At 52.6% G+C, this 26077-nt stretch overlaps 8 protein-coding genes across 8 annotated transcripts; 4 read left to right on the top strand and 4 right to left on the bottom strand.

Annotated features, from left to right (window-relative positions):
• Window positions 1–1708: 1708 nt before the first annotated feature.
• On the bottom strand, window positions 1709–3001 carry J4E86_002961 (uncharacterized protein; the record flags this gene model as incomplete). The annotated part of the gene is made up of 3 exons (XM_051443517.1): window positions 1709–2593; window positions 2643–2824; window positions 2881–3001. The coding sequence occupies 3 exons, from the start codon at window positions 2999–3001 to the stop codon at window positions 1709–1711; spliced, it is 1188 nt and encodes a 395-aa protein (XP_051305012.1).
• A 2838-nt stretch (window positions 3002–5839) lies between these two features.
• J4E86_002960 (uncharacterized protein) lies at window positions 5840–6449 on the top strand (the record flags this gene model as incomplete). The annotated part of the gene is made up of 2 exons (XM_051443516.1): window positions 5840–6375; window positions 6422–6449. The coding sequence occupies 2 exons, from the start codon at window positions 5840–5842 to the stop codon at window positions 6447–6449; spliced, it is 564 nt and encodes a 187-aa protein (XP_051305011.1).
• Window positions 6450–9546: 3097 nt separating this feature from the next.
• On the top strand, window positions 9547–11354 carry J4E86_002959 (uncharacterized protein; the record flags this gene model as incomplete). Its single annotated transcript, XM_051443515.1, has 3 exons — window positions 9547–9805; window positions 9859–10088; window positions 10143–11354. The coding sequence occupies 3 exons, from the start codon at window positions 9547–9549 to the stop codon at window positions 11352–11354; spliced, it is 1701 nt and encodes a 566-aa protein (XP_051305010.1).
• A 187-nt stretch (window positions 11355–11541) lies between these two features.
• On the bottom strand, window positions 11542–12186 carry J4E86_002958 (uncharacterized protein; the record flags this gene model as incomplete). Its single annotated transcript, XM_051443514.1, has 1 exon — window positions 11542–12186. The coding sequence occupies one exon, from the start codon at window positions 12184–12186 to the stop codon at window positions 11542–11544; it is 645 nt and encodes a 214-aa protein (XP_051305009.1).
• A 613-nt stretch (window positions 12187–12799) lies between these two features.
• J4E86_002957 (uncharacterized protein) lies at window positions 12800–13729 on the top strand (the record flags this gene model as incomplete). Its single annotated transcript, XM_051443513.1, has 2 exons — window positions 12800–13179; window positions 13231–13729. 2 exons carry the CDS (start codon window positions 12800–12802, stop codon window positions 13727–13729), a joined length of 879 nt encoding a protein of 292 aa, XP_051305008.1.
• Window positions 13730–14585: 856 nt separating this feature from the next.
• On the top strand, window positions 14586–15633 carry J4E86_002956 (uncharacterized protein; the record flags this gene model as incomplete). The annotated part of the gene is made up of 2 exons (XM_051443512.1): window positions 14586–14754; window positions 14816–15633. 2 exons carry the CDS (start codon window positions 14586–14588, stop codon window positions 15631–15633), a joined length of 987 nt encoding a protein of 328 aa, XP_051305007.1.
• Window positions 15634–16296: 663 nt separating this feature from the next.
• On the bottom strand, window positions 16297–19019 carry J4E86_002955 (uncharacterized protein; the record flags this gene model as incomplete). Its single annotated transcript, XM_051443511.1, has 3 exons — window positions 16297–17799; window positions 17847–18094; window positions 18143–19019. The coding sequence occupies 3 exons, from the start codon at window positions 19017–19019 to the stop codon at window positions 16297–16299; spliced, it is 2628 nt and encodes an 875-aa protein (XP_051305006.1).
• Window positions 19020–22483: 3464 nt separating this feature from the next.
• J4E86_002954 (uncharacterized protein) lies at window positions 22484–23598 on the bottom strand (the record flags this gene model as incomplete). The annotated part of the gene is made up of 5 exons (XM_051443510.1): window positions 22484–22941; window positions 22995–23062; window positions 23113–23316; window positions 23371–23473; window positions 23529–23598. 5 exons carry the CDS (start codon window positions 23596–23598, stop codon window positions 22484–22486), a joined length of 903 nt encoding a protein of 300 aa, XP_051305005.1.
• Between the last annotated feature and the right edge of the window lie 2479 nt (window positions 23599–26077).

The following is a 26077-nucleotide window of genomic DNA, read 5'->3' as shown; positions in this document are numbered from 1 at the left end:
CTCCAGGGCTCCTTCTCACACGAGACCACGATGACCCAGGGACGAGGAGCCAACCACATCTTCCACATTTGGGACGATTCGTACGCAAGGAGATGCTCACGTACGAGAGTTGTCGCGACTCCAATAACTTCGAGTCCTCTACCGCACATTACTTTGGAATCGCCAGTCTGTACAGGTCTCGTGCCGCTATACATTGACATACATGCATTCACTTGGATGTATATACTACCGAGAGGACCCTGCCCGGTGTTTTCCATTCGGGCTGCACGCGCGGAACAAGAAGTCTGCGACTGCATGCGCGGATCAAGAAGTCTGTGAACCTTGGAAGGCGGGCGTTGCCATGGTTTCCCAATGACTCTTACGGAGAGGCGATGATGTATGGCTCTGAACGCCCCGACTCTGCCGACCGGCGGACTTCTACGGCACCCTATCGGAAGGCTAAACCGCGACCGAAGCTCAGCATCTGACACGTGAGATTGCACATCCGGTGACTGACCATGTCCAGGTGCCGATGTAGATCGCAAGACTGCTGTAATTCCTAATCGCGACCCACAGACCTCTTACCCAACCGTACGAGCCGTTCATTGTGGCTTGCTAAGTAAGCAAATGGGAGCCAAAACGGGATCAGTACGGTGGTGTGTACTGCCAAGTGAGTTCACAGTCCGGCATCTACTTAGGTATACATCGGCGGGAGTCTCCACCTGGAAACGGTGTTGTTCTCATTTTGGATGCAATCTGTGATCCATCTTCCTCGCTATTCATCTCATCGACCAGGAATGGGAATGATCATGGGTCCACCCGTTCCGCTACTCACCGCGGGCGGGCGTGGCTGTGCAGACTGTTTCACAAGCGTTCTTGCCTCATGATAGCCTATCAAGCAGCAAACTCAAGAGCAGCTCCGGACAGCATCAGCATGCCAGCCTCACCGGCTCGCAATCAAAACATACACATGCAATGGGTAAGCCCAGCCGTCCACGCGATTACGCGTTTATAGGTAGATGTAGACGAATACCCTAGAGAGCATCAATACACATCGAGTCACTTCTAAAGATTGCTGTGGCTTCTACTGCATCTCCGGCGACATATCCAGATTTGGCTCTCTACATCATCCCCTCTCATCACCATAGGATCATAAACATCCTCGCTCAGTACACCGGAGTGAGTACGACTCAGGCTGGAAAGCGATACACCATGGTTTCACTCTCCAGCGAAGCTATCATTGCAATGGTTGGCATCGTGGTCACGGTGGTGTCCTCTTCATGCGTCCTCACCGTCCGGCACGTTATTAGGCGCACGCGTCGCGTCGACCCAAACCAGAACGAACATAGTAAGCCTCAGAATTTCATGTCAAGATGTGGGAATTACGCTAAAAGACTCACAGTAAACCGCGTTGAGCTCCGTCGTCTACCTCCCCGTTCGACCCTAAGCCCTCAGACCGAGTACACGGAAGTTCGTGGAAGCGCTCCTCGGGACACGATGGATACAAGTTGCTGATGCCACGTCGGGAAACTACACAGGTGTAGGGTTATACCACGACGACTATATTGATAGGCCAGGGGACGACATGCTGGAAGTCACTTGTCGCGGGCGACACGATACTCCTTGATGGTAGCTACAGGCAGGGGTGAAACGGCTGACAGAAGGCTTGGAAAAACGCCGAATTCTCATATTACATTCCTATATAAACATACCACACTGCTACCTCGTCCTATGCAACACCAGGAATAGCCACCGGCCCAACCGGCCCACTACTCGCCCCGATGTTTGCCTGATGCATCGTCCGCGCACCCCATTGATCTGGGTAATCCACGGCAGTATGAAACATCTGGTAGTTGGCCCACATGATGATATCCCCCTCCTCTACCTTCGGCAGCATGATGTATTCCGGTCTGAGTACGCGTTCTTGAATGGGCTTGAGCCACGCTCTTATCTCGGCAACGTCATCGATGACTCTTGGTTCCTCGTCTTCGCTAGACCGAACGAATGCGCGCCGGACGCAAATGCCGTGAACCATGAAAGCGCACTCGCCTGTTACGGGGTTCACCCAGACCATCGGGTAGCGCTTGATGTCTTTCTCGTCGTAGGGTCCAAGGTCTTCCATTGACTTCTCTTTACCTTGACTTACCAGGCCTAGACCGTGGGACTGGCCTTTGCAGTCGCCCATCCATTGATAAGGGTGGGGGGCGTACTCGACCCATGAGTGATCAGCTATTTTCTTCTCTTGCTCTGTCATCAAGTCGTATGTCTGTACGTTGCTGAAGAAGGCGGTCAGACCGGGTTCAGTCTTCATAGTCAAGCCACTGTCGTCGTCCCAGTGTACGGTCAGTTCTGGAGATGTGGGCCGCTTGATGCAGCGAAGGGTGGTGAACCAGGCCGGATCACGCGCGTATAATGGTGCATCGATGTGCCAGCGTTGGAAGCGTGTGTGGCCTTGCGCGTACTCATCATCTGGAAGCGGTTTGTCGTGCCATGCGTGTGCGAGTTCCTTTTTGATGGTTGCATCTTTGAGGCCGTAGTGGTCTGATCCTTGGTAGCCTTTGCCAATTAGACGAACGTTCTCTGCGCTGGGTATACCGACAACATCGCGACCTCTCTGGACCCTGATTAGCGAGGGGCACCGCCTGGTTGGAGGTGACTCTTACCGATAGTAGCCCACCCTGTTTGTGGAAGGTCTTGACATCGCCATGAGAATGCACATGTGGTGCTTTAGGATCGAAGCGTGTGACAAGCTCCCATTGCTTGATGGGTGCAAGGTTCTTCTGACCCTTAACAACAACAAGCTTGTGTGTCCAGATCGCGCCTGAGAGCGCTTTGACGTCGGAGTCTACAACACAACGTTAGCTAATCGCATAGCCATCCTCATGGCGCCAGTGTGCTTACCACTGATGCTGTTCAGATCTAGGCCATCGATCACCGCTCCAAAATTATGCTTCTCCTTGGCAGTCTTATCCATCTCCTTCACCTTGAAGGTGGGCTCAGGAGCCAGGATACCTGGTGCCATGATTCTTGGCCGATGTCGAGGAAACTGATGACCAGCAATCTTCCTTCTAGGCGGTGGTCTCTTGCGGTGAGTTTTGAACAAAAGAAGCGAGAGTTCAAGTGCTGAGAACGCAAAGCCCGATGTCATAAGTGTCTACACCATCAGCCTTGATCTATAATCCCCACGCCACATATATGCTCAGGGTCGAGACCATGTTCATCCACCCACTCTTACTCAACGGCCATCCCCGCATTCCCATCTAAGCACTCGGTCGTTATCAAAGACCATATCTCAGCTGCGCTTGATACTGTAACGATGAATCTACCGAACGTGCGGGGAATGTTTCCCTGGGAGGCGCCCTTCGCTAAGATCCATGGACGTTATCTTATCAGCAGCCAAGTCTCGGCCGAGAGTCAACTCATGGAAGCTGCTGCGCTCGGCCGACTTCGTAATCCGTGATCTGTGCGAGCGCGGTAGCTGGATAGGCGGGTTAGTCGACAGCAGTGGGCGCATGTTCGCATGCGACTACGATGTGGTGAGATAGCAATCGCTGACCGGGCAGCGCACTCTCAGTGCACGACCGATCAGCGCAGTCACCGAAACGTGAGATGCGAGATGCAGTCAGCTGTTTTCGCGGTCATTGCATGTGGTGTTCGCGTTATGTGAGATAGAGCCTTCGAGCACATGTGCGACGCGTCGAGCTCTTTGCTGTTATCTTTGGTATCAGAACAGGCTACAGCAGTTTTGCGATGGTCTCGGTGGGAAAGGCGAGAGATGTTTGCAGAATCATCATGGCGTATGCTGTGTGGTAGAGAAGTGGCTGTAACAATGCATCGAAGAGCGCTGGTGGAGGAAGCCTCGTTCGATGGGCGCAGGGATGCTCACGTGATCATGGCATGACTCGCCACGCGTCATCGATACCTGTCTCAAGCACACGCGTACAATTGACATCCACAACTTTCACGCATCTTGTTTGATACTTTATTGCAGCTACCTCATCATACAGCTCTCATACGAGCACTAGCTTCGTCTCGGATCTACATACACGTGCCATGGTCCCCTCACTCCGAAGGATGATCGCTCGCCGCAATGTTGCACTGATGCATCACACGTGGGCCGTACGACTTCGGAAACTCGGTCTGCAAGCAAAATAGTATTAGTCACCATTGCATCACTGAATCTTCACGAAGGAAGACTTACGATGCTGTGCAATAGCGCGCGGTTGTACCACAGGATCACATCCTGCTCTTGATGCGGATGCGCATATATGTTCTCGGGTTGCAACGCCGGTCGCATGAGTCTGCCTGCAGTCAGTATACGAACAAAGTATGAGATCGCGATACTTACTTATCGAGGAACGCCCTGACCTCTCCCAAGTCCTCAACGACCGTCTCTGGCCCATCAGGGCTGCTCTTGAGATGCAGCTTCAACGCGCCTTGACCATGCACCTGCAGCGACTTCTCACTAGTCTTCGGGTTCGTCCATACCATCGGGTAGACACAGACTTTGCTCTTCTCCCATTTCGGCAGCTCGTCCAGTGGCTTCTCAAGCCCTTCGGTTTCGAGAGAGTGGCCGAGCCGGGTACTGTGCGCTTTGGACATCCAGACGAAAGCGTGCGGCGCATACTCGATCCTGCTATTCAGAACAATGTTCCGTGTCTCCTCGTCAAGCAGCGCCAGTGCACGATTACCAGCGATCATTGCTGTCGCTCCCGGTGCCATCTTCATTTGAGTCCCTGCTTCATCCTCCCATCGCACAGTCACATCTGGGCCCTTGGGAGTTCGAACAGCCAAGAGACAGCCCACACGTGGAGGAGGAATGTCGTACAAAGAGCCATCAAAATGCCATTGATAGAACCGCGAGGCACCGGCTTCGCGCTCTTCCGCCGGTATGTGCGGTGGAAGATGGAACTCTTCGTGATCGATGCCTTGGACTTCGAAGCCTGGCGGAAAGCCGAAGTGGCCTTCTGGGACAGGGCCGCGTCCAAGAATATGGACTTGAGGCTGCACCGGGATTGCTGGACGCTTGGGAATGCCGTAGAAGTCGACGCCATTGTGGTGGGTGAGGAAGGGGTCGTGACCGTGAGCGAAACCACCGGTTGTTTCTTCGCGGTCGAAGCTGGTACTAAGTTAGATCAGGCGAGTATGGCGAAGTCTGGCGACCTACTTTGCAGTGAGAAGATACTGCTGCTGCGGCTTCAGCATCTGCGGCTGCTCCTTGAACACCAACAGTTTCCACTTGTGTAACGCATCGGAAACAAACTCAAAGTCTGCATCCGTGAAGTTGTTCAAATCGATGCCGTAGATCTCGGCGCCAAAGTCTACCTGGCTACCTTCCGCGTGCTTGATGGGCTCGACGCGTCCGGTGGTCGTATCGGCATGTGGGAGATCGAGAATGGGCTTCTCTGCTTTGAGACGCAGACAGTTGGTCTCTTCGGTTATAACGGCTGTGACGACCATCGTGTTGAGTAGCTAAGTAGAACTTGAGTTTGATGGGCCTTTACAATCTACGTGTAAGGAGGCATGGGAATAGTCTCGAGACCACCATTGAGTATATGACCCATCAAGTCTAGCTCGAGTACTTACACCTGATCTACCAGCCCGATAATGTTCGCATGGCGACATCCCGAGCTGCGCTTTTCTTTTGGTGTAAATGCATTGATACCACCTTGGGCTCCTATCAGCCAGGCTCAGGACCTCGGCCGAGTATCCACCTCCACCTTCGGATACAGCCGCACCCTCACGAGGCTGGTTATACCGTGTGCAGATATCATGCATACGTTCATGTACACGCTGCGTTCGTCCCAGGAGTAAATATCCCGTTGCTCACGATCAAACACTCTTATCCCACCCTCTTACGATGATTGCTCGCACTCTAACTTCTTCGTACTACAAGACAACCTCCGGTACAAATACACATTACCTACAAGCTGGCAATCCTTCGGGTCCGTTTCTAATATGTCTCCATGGACTTGGAGGCTCTACCGAGACATTCTCGCCACTTGCGCCTTCTCTACCTTCCACGTATAACATCATTCTTGTTGACTTTCCGGGCTTCGGAAAGACGCCACTAGCAGGCGTCAGGAAACCACTTTCCGTCGAAGGGCTCGTTGTCGACTTGGCCGACCTCATCGCATCTTTACGAGGAAGCTCGGATGACTCGGCCTCGTCCAAGGTTGTCATCTTTGGACATTCCCTCGGCGCTATCGTCGCTTTGCACTATGCTGCGAAGCATCCGCAGTCTGTTGCAGATCTCATGCTACTCGGTCCCGGTCAAGCGGCTGGTCACATCCCCGCTGTACGACAGCGCATGCTCGATCTTGCGGCCGCGGTGAGGAAGGAAGGCATCAAGTATGCAGCGGATATTGCGGCCAGGTCTAATTTCTACGACGATAGGTACGCACATAATGAGCCCAGAAGAATGTCGAGACCGTGCTAACAGTGAATCCGCAGCCAAGACCGAAAGGTAGATCCAGTAGCTCGAGAAGCCGTAAGGCTCGATGTGAGCTCTGCGGATCCAGAAGCCTATGCGCAAACATGTGAAGCTATCGTAGACGGTAGCCACAAAGACCCGCCGTATCAAGACATCACATGTCCGGTAGTCTTCGTAGCAGGGGACAAGGATATGATCAGTCCAGTACAACGCTCGCAAGATCTCAGTACATTGATTGGAGGAAGAAGCTGGATTCATGTTGTGAAAAGTGGTCATCAGCCGATATTGGAGGATCTCCCGGGGGTTGAGAAAGCGGTGCATCAACTAATGGAAGCCGTCATCGAATGAAACGTGTTAAATCATGTAATTGCGCAAGCCAACCACGCGAGTGATGCGCAATATGATTTCCGTCTCGTATTGGACTACGTTGCGCCGGACACTACCAGGTCGAAGGGACAGCTGCGAGAAGTTACGCCAATGAGAAATCGTAATTTGCTAGATACAAAAGATCATCGAAACTATTGGTACCTGCGAAGCCCGAGGCTGAGAAAGGAAATGCAGATTGCGGCTGTTCAAACGTGGTGGCGAGGCAATTGTTCTCTTCCGAGTAATGTGGAGGAGGTTGGTCAGTAGTAGATCCTGATGTGGCTGTAGGACGTGGCGAAGGGTAGCTGTCGCCATGGTTGGCCTGGTAGAAGTTCCTAACCAGGGCCGAGACGTCAATTTTGGAAGCGGGTGTACCGTCACGATTACGCTTTCTTCTTCTTTGAGACAAAGTCTCGTGCGACGCCTGAGCAAGCAAAGCTTTGAGAAGTCTGACGCCTCTAACCGCAATCATACTCTCTGCGCGCCGCTGCAGAATCTCTACGACCTCTTCAACAAGTGTTCGGTGCTCGAAACTTTCGTTCGCGTTGATCTCGCGATGTAGTACGTCTAGCAACAGGGTGATGGATGCAGCGACCGCAAATGCTTGGTGAATCCACAAGGTGGGGCCATCTTCCCCGACCAAGGCCTTGTACTCCTTGACGATCGTTTTGGAGGCTGCGAGACATGTTCGGCGGGAGAACGCGAAAGCAGGATTGACGAAACTGTCCAGTAGAAAAGAACGATGAATCATGATGATCTTGTGACTCGACGTAATGGCTAGAGCGCGCCGCGCCCATGGTACCCACGTGGGCCAGCTCGGATCCAACGGTGCGTTCGTCATGAAAACTGGCCTTCCACGAGTGGCCAGTTCTCGAAGTCGCGCATCCCAATGCAAGGCCGTTTCGTAACGTGTGTAAGGTGTATTGCATGATACGAGGCTGTCCTGAAGCTGGGGCATGATTATCGCGATGTTGCGCAAGAATAGAGAATAGCTTGTAGTAGTAGGAACGTCCGCGTCAACGGCGGTCAAGTCGCTGTCGTGGCTGTTCAGCGGTGGGGTTGATGTCGAGTATCTTGGAATGACCAGGTAGCTCTCCGAAAACGGTATGCTGAACCAGTCCTGGCTGCAAAGTTGACACCAAACTCTACGACCAGTCTCATTTGCTACGACACCTCCACTGGCGTCTGGCCCTAGGCGATGAACGCCTAAAGATTGAGCAATGCGTACAGCAGTTGCGAGATGGATGCTTTGCTTTGTACTGAACCCTAGGAGGTGGGCTGAAACGGTTGCCGTGGCTATAGCTTGGCAAGAAAGGATGCTCAAGTTACTCGTATAGTCCGCCCGATTAAGGCAAGTGAAAATAGCTTGGTACCATCGTCGCGAGAGCTTCTGCCGCTCGGCCTTGTCAAATCCCCACGATTGCGCTCGCAAATCGGGTGCGCACGCAAGACTAGCAGCCAGTATAGCGAACAATAGAGCTACCCATTGGAGATCCGTAGATGGTCGTTCGATAAGCCCATTATCTCTATCGTAGAAATCTTGGAGTTGCGCCTGGAAAGTAGGAACGAAGTAGCTGCTATGGTACCACAACAGGCTTTCGTGGTGGTACTCTACCAACAGTCGAACTTGGTGGGGGCTTGGAAGAAGTAATTGAAGCACCGAAAGCTGGGACAAGTCATCAAATATGCCTGAACCAACTTCAATCGGATCATCATCCACGGGCTCGAGGGACGCGACTGTGTGACAGTGAGGCTCTTTCCTTCTTCCCCAAGCGAGGAACTCCAGTACTGTCGCGGTATCTCGAGAAACAGTAGCATCGTCAGGCTCATCTGCGGACTCATCGGGAAGCCCATCGTTTGGTGTTTCCGGCTGCAGAGTTCCGGACGGAGTTCTAACGATCGTGGGGCTTCGCTGACAGGTTTCGCTTTCTAGCCGTGCGACCCGTTGTCGCAAATAGTCGAGCTCACATGATCTTCGGTCGAAAGGGCGTGTTGGAGAGCTTACATCGCTACGCAATGCGTCGATACCGCACGAATCCTTTTGACCCCGTCTTATGCAGTTGTCGCAGGGTATCGTCTTACTGCACTTGACTTTCCGCTTCGCACAAGCTGTGCACGTCAACCTGCTTCGCGAATGGGACGCCATGGCGAGGCGAGATCAAGCGGACAATCCGGCGCCATAGTCAAGAAGGATGAGGTCTCCAGTGATAAACACGGAGGTTGCGGGATGGTCGCTTGGAGATAGCCCTGGAGCGAACTGATAAGCGTCGGCACTAGCGCCGGCCGACCTTCGGCTCTCATCCTCCCCATTCAGGTGGCGCACGCTTGCATATCATCCCAACGCGTCTCATTGCAGCATGAACACCTCCCATCAAATGCAGCAACACGATAGCGATATGGGCAAGGAACACATACTTATCTATGATAGCGACGAGGTATGGCCCAATCACGTCACGATGAACGATAAGATCAGCCCAGACTACCCCATCTTTTGCTCAGCGCGGTGCGACGTAAGCGCAGCTGTCTATCTTTGACACCTGCCGCGAGACGCAGCACATATATCCTGACTTCATAAGATGAGGATAGCTTGCTATTTTTGTGGAAGATCGGACTCGGACGCAACCTCGAAGTACATCGTCGATCACCTATCTTTCCGTCATCGCTTTACTCGAACGACTGGAGATATTCATCGCTAAACGACTTTTGATGAGCTCAGGAGAAGACTGCTCGAATCACATGGGCGCATAAAAAAACAGAAGCCCCTCACAATGCACTTTACAGGCAGCATACGCAGTCGCAGCCACGCGGCAAAAGAGAAGATGAAGCTTCGCATAACGCAGCCATCGAGCTGGCAACTTCCTAAGCAAAACAGCAGCATCGCACCGCCCGATGTATGGACCAATGCCGATATGGAGCCAGTACCACCGGAAAAGCGGACTTGGGGCAAGAGCGCGTTCGTAACGTACTGGTTCAGTGACCTTGTTACCATATCGACTTGGAGTTCAGGATCTGCCATCTTTACACTTGGTAAGTGCTCGATAATCACAGTTATTTGGGGGTCATGATATTGATTGGAGTAGGTCTGACGGCAACCGATGCTGTGCTCATAACGCTCGTGGCGGGTATATGCAACGCTATACCCACAGTATTGAACGGCGCCATCGGCTCGAATTTACACATTCCATTCCCCATTGCCTCTCGCGCCAGCTTTGGTTACTGGTTCAGCTACTTTGCCATCGTGAGCAGAGGCGTCTTGGCCATGTTTTGGTTCGGTGTCCAAACAGCCAATGGAGGCACATGTGTGACTGCGGTACGTTGTACTGAGCATGGCCTGATGGTTGCGTCTTCTGACATATCTTCCTAGATTCTTAACGCTATTTGGCCAAGCTTCCGCGATATACCCAACCACTTGCCTGCTTCAGTCGGTCTCACCACGGCTGGGATGATCTCATACTTCTTGTACTGGCTCATTCAGTTTCCCTTCCTACTCATTCCAACGCACAGGCTACAGTACATGTTTTGGGTGAAGACAGTCTTGTTGCCACCGGTAGCTATCGGGATGACAGTCTGGGTTGCTGTCAAAGCAGGCGGTAATGGCACGTTCTTTACACGTCCGGCCTCTGTGCATGGCGCTGAAAGGGCCTGGCTCTGGTTATCGAGCATGACAAGCATTACTGGTGGATACAGCACCCTCGCTGTCAACATTCCCGACTTCTCCCGCTTCAGCAAAGATCCTACAGCGCAATACTGGCAGATGCCGGTGATCCCTTTCTTCAAGACTATGGTCGCTCTTATGGGGATCGTCTCTGCATCCGCAGCCCAAGAGATCTGGGGCACAGCCTATTGGACGCCACTACAGATCATAGATACTTGGGATACGCCTGGTGGCCGTGCAGCCGCCTTCTTCTGCGCTTCCATCTGGTTGCTTGGGCAGCTCAGCGTCAACATCAGTGCGAACGCCGTCTCTTTCGCCAATGACGTCACGACACTAGCGCCAAAGTACGTCAATGTGCGTCGCGGGTCGATTCTTGTCGCATTCATCGGCGGCTGGGCGCTATGTCCTTGGATTATCGTAGCGTCCGGCAAGGCGTTCCTCAACTTCATGAGCGCATATGCCATCTTCATGGCGCCCATGGCCGGCATTCTCTTCACAGACTACTGGCTGGTAAAGAACAGGAAGTACGACGTTCCCGCTTTATACGACCCAAGAGGTATCTACCGATATGGTCGCTACGGCACAAACTGGCGTGCTGTTGTCGCAACGTTCGTTACCATCATTCCTCTGCTGCCAGGTCTAGTCAACAAGGTCAACCCAGATCTGAAGCTTTCGGCTGGTCTCCAAAACCTCTTCACGTTCGACTGGCTTTACGGGTTCTTCCTGTCCATCTTCTTGTACTACTTTTGTAATCTGTTCTTTCCTGCTCGGCAAACTTTGGTTCCACGTGTTGTCACCGGGTTTGAGTATCTGGATGGGATTGAAGTTGGCACGGAGGCGGGAAGCGTATCGCAAGATGGGAAGATTGGGGAGTGTAAAGACATGCCCGAGGCGAATGTGTCTCCTCGGCATTCGAGCTAAGCTCAAGACTCCGGCAATTAGAGTACCTACATGATATTATGTCCGGTAGCATAGAAGAGGTTGCACAAAACGACTTCGATTCTGTAATCATTACTTTCAGGCATGGAACAAGGTTCCATCTAACGACACTCCAGTAGTGAAAGGATCCCAATATAAAGTGGAGAACGGGAATATCAGCAACATCGGATCAGAATCCAAAGTCCTCTAGTTTCTTCCCATCCTCAAGTCCCAAGGTCCAGAGATCCACGTCAAGCACTTCACCCGACCACCGAATACCACGTACTGTCCTGACTCCATGATTCGTGAACCCCAGTCTGCGGAAGAGCCTCTTCGCCTCTTCGTTTGTGTCGTCGGTCAAACCCGCAATCTCTTTCGCACCTTTCTCCTCGCGAAAGTACTTGATCAACCCCTGTGTAGCTTCTGTCGCGTATCCCTTCCCATGATACCGCTCCATCATGTTGAAGCCGACGTCCGGCATGGTGGGTGCTTGCTCGCCTGCAACACGTCCCAGTTGCATGCTCACAATCCCAATGTGTTCTAATTTTCTCTGTGAGAATGGAACTCCGGTCTCATCGTATCCTTCATGTGACTCTGGTTTCAAGCTGATGATGTACCGCCCATAGCCCGTCGCACGAAGCTTCTCATCTCCAGAAACGGCGATCTGTCGCGCTGCTTCGCGATCTGGTACGTCTTTAATTACGCTAGGGTACCGACGGACAGATGGAGCACCATGGTAGAGTGCAAGAGTGAAGTCGCAGTGTTCGTCAGAGGACGGATCGAGGTAGGAGAGGTAGAGGCGTGGAGTTGAGATATGGAAGTCGTATGGTGACATTTCGAGGCTAAGCAATGGTAGATTGATGCTTGGTGCTGTGCTTAAGCTTATACGCTTCCGAACCTTATTATAAGCATATCTTCGACGCGTCGACGGAATGCTAACACCGGCCTGGACTCGGATGAGTCACCTAGGCTGACTGTCCAGGCAACCAGAATGCTCAGCGCTAGGTAGTATGAGGAAGCTCACACGCGGTGTTACTGGCATCATATGCTCCCTTTTCCAGATGAAGCGTTCTTCTACATGAACTCTCGGGTGACTCTGGTCCGGGCTCACTTTCATTCGATGTTGTGTCCAGGGACTTTATTCCGATTATGCACGGTCCAGGTCTACCGATATTGCGACAGAGACGGACATATCTGAGGAGTGAAATTCCTATCGCAGACATGAATCGTGATTCCGATGCCAGCGCGATAGTCGTTTGTCGTGTTACAGATGAGACCCAAAGACACATGGGAGTGAAGCTACGAAGGGGTCGCAAAGCCACTAGGCTTGGAGGGGCAAGGCGTAAGATGATAGTGGGGAACCCCCGCCTTCCGATGATCTCTTCTTTTGATGCCTCGACACCTGGCTTCTTCAAGTCACCCAACGTCGTATACCTGAAAACGACATCATGGCGCCACTTTCAGGATCCGCCAAGAAGAAGAAGCAGAAGGAGAAGGAGAGAGAGCTCCAAAGGCTCAAGGTCATTGAAGAGCGCCAAGCAGGATCGGACACCAGCCCGGACGATGAGATCCCCGCTACCCAAGCCTACGGACCCTGGGACGAGCCAAAGGAGAAGTGGGATGCTCGCCTGATGGCTCAGCCCCCGAGCGACGCTTCGTGGGATGCCTTTGAGAAACGTGCAAAGGCAAGGAAGGGAAAGGCCATCGAGTACCAGCCTGCTGCTATCCCAGATGAGCAGACTATGCACGTAGATGCATCGACCAAGTTTGATAGCACTGCGAAGCCCGTTCAAAAGATCGTTTTCGCTTCTGGAATCAACGTGGACGAGTATGTCCAACTTTGTCTAGATTCGTGTTAACTCCTGCTGATAATATTCAGCACCATTGTCGACGTCATCGCCAATGCAGATGCTACTTTCCGAAGCGCAGTCCGTGTCTTCGTCGCCGGAGATGCTGAGAGGAAGGAGGCCATTGAGCTCACCAGCGCGGGCGTAGAGAAGTTGACCAAAGCTTTGCCTCAGCTAGAGATCATCGCTCTTCACGGCACATCGAAGCTCACGCGTACCGCATTCCCAACTATCCTCAAGAACTGCGCAAACATCGAATCCGTTACCCTGACTGTCGTCCAAGGCCAAAAGTCCAAGCGCATTCGTCTCAACAACACACTCGACTGGTTGACAGATAAGACTTTCGTCCCGAAGTTGCGGTACCTCGAGTTCCGTGGCGTCTACCATGAAGCATTCCGTCGCGAGTTCCTTGAGTTCCTCACGAAGTGCAGGCCTGCGCTGGAGATTGTTTTCGAATATGATAGGCCAGCTGTACTTATCCGAGACATGGAGACTATCCCTCTGGACCGCGTCCCTGCTGCCGGTAAATGAGCCACGATCATTTAAGCGAGATCTGTGCGGCTCTGAGCAAAAGAGTCACAGCAGACCCAATGGGAAGACCTGGGGACAAGCCCGAACATATCGGTTCGCAAAAGATGCGATACTCGCTACAGCTTATGAAGCAATCGAAAAGCCACGTGCAGGCGATCGGGGATGATCACTCATCTCTCGATGACGAAGCAATAAATACAATGAATGAAAAGCGACTAGTCTCAGCTGAAACAATTCAACGCTACAAGACCTGCGGATCCGATGCGCGATACCACGTATGATGTCAACTCCGCCACGAAGCGTGCGCAATACCTTTGTCATCCCGCTCGGGAAGCGGAAGTGACGAGAAGGCCACTGTTCTCAATGGCAGTAGCCAGAGCGTTTTGTAAGCCGACGCCTCACATGTCCCAATGAATGATATATGAAGTCATCGCGAAGTACACATGCTTGCACCCAAAATTTCATCAACGACTTGGTACGCCTGGTCTATCCCCACTAATCTTTACAACTAAGACATGGCACCCTTCTTAGACCTCCGATCTATCAAACTCCGACCGCGAGAGCGAGTGCGACGGGGAAGTGGACCCGGCCGCTGTCTTGATGGCACTTGTGCATCAGCCCAGACGCTAATGGGAGCTAACGCGGACTTTATGCACGCTGCTGACACTCTCAAAACAGCATCGCGCCAGAGAGAGCCTCACTACTTCCTTAACACCTTAAAACGTGATGGGGCTATGCCGCTTCTCGAAGCGGGGCTTGAATAGATAGGTCCGATTCGCGAACTGTCATCGATCTGCATATATGCTGGCACCCGCTCGGAGGATGACATTCACAAACACGATTTTCCCCTGCCGCCATGTCAGCAACTCCGATGCCATCTGGGTTTGACTATGCAGATGCTCCCATTGAGTTAGCCTGGTCGTCTCAGCGACCCGAGCTCCGTGATGAAACGGAGGATTGGATGGGGGTGACCAATCCAGTGGAGAGGCGAAAATTACAGAACCGCTTGAACCAGAGAGCACGGAGTAAGTTGTCCTGCAGATCGAGCGCCAAAAAGGAAGAAAGCATGTTCTAACATGTTACTAGGAAACCGTGCACAAAAGAAAAATGCCCCAGCCAGACAGCCCCGCCGTGTTATCATACCAGAAGAGGCCAACGAGAGCGACACGTCGGGTCGTGAAGGCAGTTGCAGCACATCCGACCTATCCCTAGACGATCTTAGCAACCCAGATGTCGCCATAGCGCAGAGGTCATGCATGGCCGCCCACCCAAAGGTGCAGGAACTCATGCGCCGCTTTTCCGAACATGCCTACGCCAGTTACATGCAAGGCACACCCGCCCTGTCCCACTTACCGCTCCTACTCAAATACAACGTCGCTAGTGGTCTCGCAAGAAACGCCGATATCCTGGGAGTCACTGCGCAGTACTACGATTGGTATGGCATCTCACCACTCAATAAACAAGGCCCGCTCCTAGGTTCCGACGCAGGGGCAGAATGGCCAGCATGTCTACAGCCTACTGAGCTCCAAGCCTCTATAGAGCATCATCCTTGGTTGGATCTCTTCCCGTGGCCCAAAGTACGAGACAACATGCTGCAAGCGTTTCAGCGAACGGAACCCATCGACTACGAAGATGCGCTATGCCATGATATCTGCGAGTACAATCATCTGGACCGTAATCCCATACTGATAGTATGGGGGCCACCTGAAGATTTTCGCAGTTGGGAGATCGATCCGGTATTCCTGGAGAAGTGGGGCTGGCTGTTGAGTGGATGTCCAGAGGTGTACGAAACGACGAATTACTGGCGTGCGACACGAGGCGAGAAGCTGTTTACGCCACAGCAGTGGCATAACACCATACAAAGCAGTTTGCCAAAGGAGCTGCACTACAGCGTTCATGACTGAGGCATCAGCAGAGCGCAGCCGTGAATCTGGATCCTGCACACACCATAGCCACGGATCGGAGAAGCGAGAAGGGTACGAGGCATGATTGCGCTGCATCGAATGGTTCGTGATTGCACGTACATGGCTAATAGCAACTATCCTGAACCCTGTTCACACGACCGCACAAGTCAAAGATTACTTCGGACGGCATCGCGAGAACGAGTCGCTACGAACCAATATCACGGGAACGGGTGCCAGAAGCATGCATGTCTCCATGCGGGCCAGTCTCAGTAAGCTCGGAGCAAGTGGTGTGGATTCCGATGTACATACACTGGCAGAACGTCGGCGGCAATGGGTAAGCAGTATAGCATGAGGTTGAGAGCGGCGGACCAGGCGACTTGTCAGACGGCGGCTTGAATCTATGCGCCATTTAGGAGTGTGGGGCATGCGCCGAAGCCAAGAGTGGGAGAGGTATAGTGCTTGCGAAAAGATGGGGGTTGGGGCTGATAAATGAGTGTATTTGGCTGTTATGCAGCTTTGTATATAGCAATAATGAACAGTATGATCTTGGATCATCGATATGTTACCGTATCGATGGAGATTGTAGCGATGAATTGCCATTCAACGCTGGGTGTGTTCCTCACCTATATATCCTCTTTCAGTGACTAGCCATGACGCCATTGCCTAGATGTAGAACATAGTGTCCTTGAGCCTGGGATGGATCTGTACATCAGACTCGCTCGGGTCCAGCGACGCACCCCCAGCTGCCGAAGTCCCAGCGACGGAAGGGTTGGCACTTGGCGTCGGCGTGTCGAATAGGTTCGCCAAATAGCAACGAGCCCGCTCACAGGCCAGATCGGCGTAGTATGCTGGCGGGCACAGACTGACAGCCTTGGTTGCACGACCGAACAGATAACACATGTTGTGGGTGAGGTCTTCCACGATGTCAGCAATGTTACCAAACTGTGGCGGGACCTGTTTCGCGTAGATCTGGCGGAAGATCTCGTCGTGAACGATATAGTAATGGCAAGGACGCGCTGTTCCTTGAAGTGCGGCGTGTGCTTGAAGGAAGAAGTCCCAGTTGCGAGCCTCTGTCACGCCCCGATCGACGACGGTACCAGGCTTCGTGTTGCCAGAGCTCTTTTCCCCAACACCATCGCAGTCTTTCTCCGCTGTTGGATAGAAGCGTGTCTTGTGTCGCTTACCACAGATGACAACCGTGAAGCGTGGAAGACCCTTCTTGGTATCAGTCGCGGGGTACAGTGCCTCGCATGCCTTTCGCAGCTGGGGAAGCTCCTGTGACAGCACCATGTCGTATTGTCCTTCTGATACTCCGTCGCGGTAGATGAGAATGTTCTCGGGGAATGCGGGGTGCTTGCCCCTGGTCTTCCAGAGGTTGAGACGCGACTTCAACATTTCGGAGAGATCATCGACGTTTTCCTGCCTTCCGCGCTGGATGCGCAGCGTCGCAGGCCACTGTCCAAGAAATTTGTCGACAGAAGCAACCATCGCAGATACAGAAGGGGCGTTGGCAGCCGAGCCTGGAGAAGGGTGGGTCACATCGATGCCGACCACCATCGTCTTGTTTTGATCGATGATGCCAAGGCTCTTGTTTTCGACGATCTGATTGATGCCACCGAGTTTCAAATTGAACTTCAGTGCAATGTTCGCAATATACTGATCGCGACCACGCTCCTTCCAGAGCTTGGAGCCAACAGAACAGATCGTGTGAAGGCCATAGTCTCTGTCGGCGAGTGTCTTGATGCGCTTGTACAAGGGGATGTTTGCCTCTGGTAGCACAATGAATAGAAGGTTCAAAGCACCAGCGGCTCTCTGTAGATATGGGCCGAGGGATGGATCGTCTGGATGCTGTAGTTGAAGACGTTGTGGGGGAAGGGGCGGCTGGGCGTTGACACCAATCTTGAGCAAGCCTTGGTAGAACTCCTGCATTACAGCACCGAGAGCTTGGCCATCGAAAGAGTCGCGTTTACCTGGAAGAGATATCATGACTGTGGACCATTTCGGTAGGGATGCGCCAGTATTGAACTTGATGTTCATCATATTCCAACGCCCAAACTTCTGGTCGACAGGAGCAGTCTTGTCACCTTTGTAGATGACTCTTGGACAGGTGAGAACTCGACCAGGTACTTTAATCAGACCCTGTGCGATGGTAAGACCAAAAGAACGCTTGGAATTGTCAGCGAAGAGATGTCACAGCGCGAATGGAAACTTACCAGCAAAACATTGGTGTCCTCGTCCAGACCGACGGTCGATACACCCTCGTTGAGGATGGATTTTGCGTTCTCCCACGGCTTACGTACAGCGTACTGAATCATAGTCTGTGTTTGGCCACCATCAAGCTTAGCTTTGGATGGCTGGCCCGGGACGACGACGCAGACCTCTGCAGGGAGGTACATGGGGTTTTCTCGGTTACCGCAGTTGACGACGGGGAGCTCGGGGTGCTGGAGGACACGATTGTATGCTACATGTCGTTAGTACCGGGATACTATGGAGGGAGAGGGTGACATACTCGTCTTAAAGAAATCGAACACAGTGATGTATTTTCCCGATCCAGCAGGCGCTAGACCCTTGTGCTGGGGCTTTCCTTTGCCCTTGCCCTTTACAGCACCCGCCTCCGCCTTGGGTGCGCCGGAGGAGCCTGCGTCAGCATCGAGCCAGAACTCGACATCCTTAGCGCCTGCACCGTGGCCCTTGATGCGTGGCCTGTTCGTCAGCTTATGCCCGTCGTCCTTCCTGGCAAGTCCAAAGATCGTCTTGATGCGAGGAATGACCTGCTTGGCTTTGTTCCGCTTCTCAGCCAGATGCGTGGTTTGGACGCGGACCAGCTTGAGAAACTTTTCCAAGGCAATGGTGTTCCGTGTACCGTAGCTGTGCATGAGGCCCGGGAGAGGACCAGAGTGGTAAAAGGCTCCATGACTGACGTTGATATTGACCAAGATGCGGCAAGTTGCAATGCGCACGCTGGAGAAGAAGCCGCGGATGACTTCGAGACCTGAGCCAAGATCACCCCTTGTCGCATTCTGATTCAGGGAGAAGCTCTTCGATGAGCCTATCGTGGCGAGGTTATTGGCGGACTTGACGTAGTGGTTCAGGAAGATGTTGAGCGCCTGCGTCAATTCTTGCTTGTCGCCCAAGGACTGGCTGAGGTTGGTAGAACTCATCCAGTCGACCAGCTCACCGATGCTGTACGTTCGGATATACTTGACTTTGATCTTGTATACCGTGCCGTTGGCTGCTGGTTCGTCTTCACCTTCGCTGCGGTACTGAATCTCAATAATGTCTTCGTCATGCTTGAACTTCGTCTTGGAGACAAGAGTTTGACGGAAATCAGTCGCGACGTCGCCTTTGAGAGGAGCCATCTCCGATGACTGAAGCAAGAGCTCCATTACCCGGTGACGTTTCCTTCCAGCGGCTTCTGGTTGGACGTCAACATCGTAGCGATACAACACCATATTGGAAGGTGGCAGCAGCTCAACATAGTTCGCCGTGAGCTCTACTTTGACACCTTTCGTGCCATATCCGGGTCTCGTTGGATTTCCTTCAGATAGCGTCAGGGTGCTGAGATCGAGGCCTTTCTTTCCGACTGGATGCAAAGTATCTTCAACTTTTGCGACCTTCGGGTCTTGCGGATGAGAGTTGCTAAACGGATATTAATTCTGAACGAACCAAATGTTGGTCAACATCTTACGGGAAGATCTGGATGCCTTGCTGGCCACCGCGGGGCGGTCCACCATACCCTCCTCTGCCGCCACCACGGCTTCCGCCTCTATCACCCCGAAACCCACCGCCTCGATCCCCTCGGAAGCCGCCACCTCCATAGTCGCCTCGCCCTCCTCCTCCACGTCCTCTTCCGCGGTCTCCACGAAATCCTCCTCTTCCTCTGTCACCGCCTCGAGGTGCGTTTGACATAGTTGAATGGCTGAGTGAGGCCTACGGACTGAAGAATTGGCGCGACGTACGACGAGCTCAGTGATCTGTCTGACACGCCGCCCTTGTGGACTAGGTGCTTTCGGATAAGGTTCTGTAGAGCAATCTATGTATGGGACAGCAACACTATTCCGATGGGAATGCTCGCAAGACCCTAAAGGCTGAGAAATGACGAGAAAGCGATGAGGGCGAGGCAATGGAAGCAAACACGCTAAGTGGGGCAAGCTACGCGCCGACCCACACCCCGCCCCGCGTCGTCTCATTCCACATCGAACGCCAGCGCCCGACTTTCATTCCTTTCACTTCGCCAGCTGCCTGACTGCATACTGACCGCTTTGTTACGCTGTATAAGCCTTGCACATGCCTATCAAGTATGCTGGTGCCTGTTCTTCCCCACGCCTGCAAGGTGTGCCAATCCAAGCTGCTCCTCTACCTCCACGGCTACAACCGCTGCCCAGAAAAGGGCTCATGGGAGCTCATTACCGAACACGAATCCTCGACCGGCAACGAGTATGGATACTGGTTTAATCTTTATTATGGTGAAGCCGTCGCATTAGCAAAGGGTGGCTGCGAATGGATGATGTGGCTTGTTACCCTCCGCCGGCGGGATACCACAGTAAACAGTCGATTGCGCGCATACTTCACGCATAACTCCGAGGAACAGCTCGTGCTAGACTGGGCCAATGACATCAATCAATATACGGACGGTAAAGACTTTGCTCGCAAGCTAGTGCTGTGCGTGGAGGCTGAGTACGTCCTTCGTGGAACAAGGCTTCTTTGCTAGTTTAGTGCACTAATGATGAATGTGGCTCAGTAACGTAGCCGCTACAGACATCAAACACAGGCTGCCAAATCTAAATCCCGCATCCGCTGAAACCATGTCGACGGCTCGCACGTGGCTACAGACGTGCACCACCACGCATCACGCCTGCGGCAACAAATCCCGGCGCACAACCACAGGCTCTGGTATCTTGAAACCTCGCCATCTCATCAAGATCTTCAAAAGGTCTAAGGGCTCAACCACGGATCCAGAGCTATGCTTGGTGGAAACAACACACATTGAACGGCCAAAGTATGCTACCTTGAGTTACTGTTGGGGAGGAGATCAGCCAGTGAAACTGAAAAGAGGCAACATAATCTCATGGCGGTCCAAGATCTCGTTCAGCGATCTTCCACGTACGTTGAAAGATGCTATACTAGTGACGGCTGAACTAGGGCTTGAGTACATCTGGATAGACGCTCTTTGCATAGTCCAGGACGACGATGGCGACAAGATTGTGGAGCTCGCCCGGATGGGCGACATATACTCCCATGCGCATGTTACCCTGCTAGCTTCACGAAGTCCCAGAGTGCAGGATGGGTTTCTACAATCCAGATATATCCCCCGGGAAAGAGGTTTTCGGTTACCTTATCTTTGCAAAAACGGCAAGATAGGTTCCGTAATTCTCTGGACAGGCAGGGACATGGGAAATGCTGAGCCAATCCACCAACGTGGATGGTGTTTCCAAGAGCAAATCCTTTCTCCCCGCATCCTAGAGTTCGGTACCCATCAGCTACGGTATCTATGCACCGCCAATCGCACTGATGAAGTCGTCCCGGAGACAGATGGGTGGATTACGAATTCTGAAACGTTCGGGGCATATGGAACTGATCATTCGCTTGACTTACCAGCTCACTGGTACACTTTACCGGCGACAGGAACCGAGTTTTTGGATCTTTGGGGACGCATCGTCATGCACTACAGTCACCTAAGTCTGAGCCACAACACTGATAAGCTGCGCGCTATCTCGGCTGTTGCCAGAAAGTTTGGACAGTCCTCACCTGTGCGATACTACGCTGGGCTCTGGGCAGAACACCTGCCGAGCCAATTACTCTGGGAAGTGGACCGTGACGATCGGAGCTCACGTAAAGCCACCCGAGCCGCTAAATGGGTGGCTCCATCATGGTCTTGGGCATCGATAGAGGGGCCTATCAGCTACTCATGGTATGATAGCCATTCAATCATGTGTCAGCGACTGAACGTCATCGTCGAAAATGCCACGTCTAAAGACGACTTCAGCGACGTGCTCGACGCTGAAATGAGACTTCGAACATTAACCCTCCATGCTAAGCTGAGAAAACACGAAAGAGCTTCTCAATCATGGGGGCACGAAAGAGCTGCTCAATCATGGGGGTTCAGTAGCAAAGCTACACGTCATCGAACCGACGAGGACGCGACTACCGGTGCACAAGAAGATGATTGGTCGTCTTGGCATCCGACTTTTGTTGATCCGAAGTCTGGAAAAGCCTGGATCGACATATCCGGTCAGTGCGATGAACACACTGCGGGATGCCATACTGTGCTGCTAGCTCGCATCACTATAGGTCGGGGGCTCATTCTGGCAATGCAGCCGCAAACCAAGAAGTACACGCGCGTTGGTATTTTCCGGTTGGACGCATACATAAAGGGCGACCGTCGCTGGGAGCAGAGAGATATCGCCATTGCTTAATACAGCACCGTTAATTTTTTACCATGAATATTGTCTCGTTCCCTTTCCGATCTATCGAAACAAGAGACATCCCGTGTTGTGCCTGTAATGCCCACTTTGTTGTTCGGAAAGCAGATGCGGCCAGGCTGAGCGAGAAAATAGCGAGACGAGGAACCGTCAGCAAACACGCGAAGTGGGGTAAGCTGCAAGCTATCCGCCGCCGACACTTTTGACACGCGATGCGACGTTACTTGTGCACTCAGGGGCGTCAGAGGTGGGGTCAAACAGGCTTCTAGCGTCCGCAGTGGTACAAAGATATACTTGTAAAAGAGCAGTCGATGATGTTGGCGGCATGATCGAATTCTGGGGGCATTGCGGCGGTGCGACAACGAAAAGCACGAACATTCTTTTGTCTATCTCAATTCTTTCTGTCCCCTAAGAAGGGTGCACAAGTTTTAATTACGCTGCAAAAGGAATATCTCTATGCTGGAGTCGCTTCCATTGCCCTGTAACTCTCTGTACGCGTCTCCTTGTCTCCTTCCGGTGAAAGCCGCTCGGCTGGGTGGCCGCAGCCCTTGGTGTGACGGTTGTGGGGGCGGAGGAAGCTGTTTCTCAACGTCTGGCTGGGGTCGCTTCTCCACGGTCGCACCGCGCCGTAATTCGGGACGCGACTGGAAAGCTTGCATGCGATATGACCCCTGCTCGGATTTGCCTGCCGATGAAGACGACGTTGGTGCGAATTTGCCTCCGAGGAAGTTGTTTGATGGCCGGCGGCGGGACGATGCTTGCGACGTGTTGCCGAAGACGTGTGGGAACAGTTTGTTCATGAGAGGCTTGCAGCCTGGAAGGCAGCCGCAGATAACACCTACACCGCTCTCTACCGACATGATGACGAAGGTGGTAGCTCCGTACCCTGTATATTGTTAGTTGGTGATTGCGCACAGCTGTGATTCGACGGTGACCCACAAAAGACGTCGTAGGAGACGAGGTATAGGTGTGTATAGTAAAGTCGCACGACGCCGGCGATGCATACACTAATCGCATGTCAGCCTGATTCAAAGTAGATCGCGAGATGTGGACTTACATAACCCCAAGCGAAAACATGCTCGTTAAAGTTACGCGCTGACGAAGCGATACTTGGACGTTCAAAAGGTTTCTCGCGGGCCATAGGAAGATGACGAAGTCACTGAATGTGTTTTGCGCCGAGTGGAAGTAGTAGATCGCCTTGATGTTGAGGCACTTGGCTGTGTTGATGTACTTAAAGATCTCCCAGTACGTGCTGGCGGGTCTGCAGTGGCTGTTAGCATAATGTGCAATAGTTGAGATGATTGCGTTTGCTTACGAGCATTGGAACAGCGTGATGAAGAAGCAGGCCGTATTCAGAGTCACCGTGTAGAAGATCATCAAGCGGCAGAACCACTTGTCGAGCTTCGACGGAAATATGCCTGGAAAGCTATAAGTTAATGCGCTGCCACAACCTTGCATATGCTGCGCACTTACGTATGTAGGTGAGAAGAATTGCGACCTTCATGAAAGTGATAATGGCAGTGAAGAGCAACTGTGTCGACATGCCCATCTATACTGTTGTGAGCATGAGAACAGCAGCTCGTGACGCGTAACGTACTTGGGCAGCTTTCATCGTCCCGAAAAGTCGCTCAGGTCGAACGTCCCCTACTTGATATCAGTTACGACGTATGTAAACCAAGTCAGGGTCTACTCACATAAATGATAGCCCATTTGATAATCTGGCAGCATCGATATTATGAGCATAACGTTGCTTCCAACAGACATCACCTATACAGGTCAGTGCTCTATTCTCAGGTCAACAGACGTGTTCTTCTATTACTTACAGCTGCCATCAACATCGTCCAGTCGTCCCATCCCAATGTATTGACGAGCACTGTCCGACAGTAGAACCGACATGATATGAACCCAATGACAAGGACAGTCAGTGGAACCAGTATCGCCAATGCCAATGTGAGGTGGTTGGCCGGGTCGACATAGTTAGGTGGCGGAAACGATGCGAACTCCTCCGCGGTAGGAAATCTCGAAGTCATGATGAGTAAACGCCAGCAAGGACAGCCGCAAAAACAACATAAGTCCTCCGCGGGTACCAGAAAAGCATTCCTGAATCACTCGGGAGCGCCCGCGGCCATTATAACCGGCATGCTCGTAATAGGAGCCGGCATACACACCAACTACCCCGCGACCTGTAGGAGCAGGAGTTGAAACTTACTTGAAGTGAGCTACGCACGTCCCGCGCATAGTGTGAGTGGCGCTGCGCCTGCCACCTGCTTGAAACGACACCATCGCCCGAGGGTCGCGACTGGTCCAGACACTTGCTCATGTTTGTGCGGCTGAAGGCACCCGAGGCCGGGTCTTCCATGTTTTCCATGTGGCTTTCGACTTGTTAGTCCGCCAAACGGTTGCTTGGGATGGCCTGTGTTGAAGCCTCTAACGGAAACGTCCATCTTTGGGGTAAGCAAAGTCAATTGCGCCTCGAGTCCCAGTGATATCTGAAGCCGAACATAATGATCGCATTGCTTTTTGTCACGATCGTCAGTAGCCGTAGAAGTACACTCCACTCATGGAGCGTGCCGCAGTGATCGTACTGATCTTCCCATAGTTCCCATGGTAGCGCACGTGGCCGCAAAACCGTTGGCAGACCAAAGCGCCCTTACCACATTCACACATGACGTCCGAAGGAGCATCAACATCGGTATCAGCAGGACAATCGTGACCCTTTGCAGCACGGTGAAGGTCGGCGAGGAGAGAACTCCTCCAGCACCTCTTTACCTGTCGACCAATGAAAATAATACAATAATCTGGGAAGTCCCAACGTGCTTGAGCGTGGTGGTGAGGGTTCGCAAAAGGGCAGGTGGTTTCGCTTAGTCTGACCAGCCCGCATTAGCTAGCACAGGGGCGCAATAGATAAGGCTGGACATTTGCTGAAACTTCGTATAAAATGCCCTATAGCAAGCTCCCGTAATGACATGGATGATAGAATGTGGGCGTGTCCCGTACCCAGGCACCGGCGTTTGAACGACGCACGTGCGACATGGGATGAAGGAAGCGGGTCAGCATACCGTGGACTTGGCTCATGGATCGCCTGAGGCCGGCATTGGGGGAGGAAGGCTAAGTAAGGTTTCCAGATGTCCAGGTGACATCCGTCGCGTACACCAAATCTGCGCATCGCAATGACGAGAGTTGTGATGATTGAAGTGGAAAGGAGTGTTATGGTCCGGCAATTGACCGAATTGTGTCATGGCAGTGGTAGGTGACAGCGGCAGATAATTGAGCTACGGTTGAAGTTGCGGATGATGGCGTTGCTTGGCGCACCGCTCAGCTCCCCACGAGCGCGACAATGAAATTCCTACGTTAGCGTCGGTGTCCACATGTCAGTACCATTTGCGGCACATTGCCGAGGTCTTATCGTAGTGCCACTTCCCAACCTCCTACAAGACGCACCTCTGCTTCCCACCTACCCTCCCAGGACACCGCATGCAAACCTCGTCACGAACGCGGTGTACGTCATCGGCGCTGTCCGGATTTTCTCACGTATCTGAGTATCGACACAACCCCCATTCCTGCGACGGGTGACTTGTCAGCCTGACGCGGCTGGTCTGCCGTCCTCGATCACCGGCGTCTATCAGCCACTTTATTGTAATTTGGGTACACGCAGCGCACGTACCGAATTGCGATAGATACGCATTGGGCATATGCGAGCGAGCGTAGCACGCTTCGTAATGCTCTAAGAGTGTTCGTCAGGGTTCATGCTCGTAACCACACTTTCGCATTCGATCTTCTTCCAAATACCAAATGTCGGCCACTTTTGCTTATGCGGAAAGGATTTTGGGTGGGCGAACGTTCAGACTTCTCACAATATTTCCTGCGCTCGATGAAGAGGAGCCATTGCGATGCGAATGCCGCTCTTTCAATATTGACCAGGCACCTCAGTATGAAGCGCTGTCTTATGTGTGGGGTGCACCAACACCACGTGCCAACGTATGGTGTAATGGTCAGTATATCGAAGTTGGACCATCGCTTTC

The sequence above is a fragment of the Alternaria arbusti genome (assembly GCF_024043155.1).
Source record: "Alternaria arbusti strain BMP 1465 chromosome Unknown scaffold_3, whole genome shotgun sequence".
Lineage (NCBI taxonomy): Eukaryota > Fungi > Ascomycota > Dothideomycetes > Pleosporales > Pleosporaceae > Alternaria > Alternaria arbusti.
Note: the sequence above shows the minus strand (reverse complement) of the source record. Positions and strands in the feature narration are given on the sequence as shown.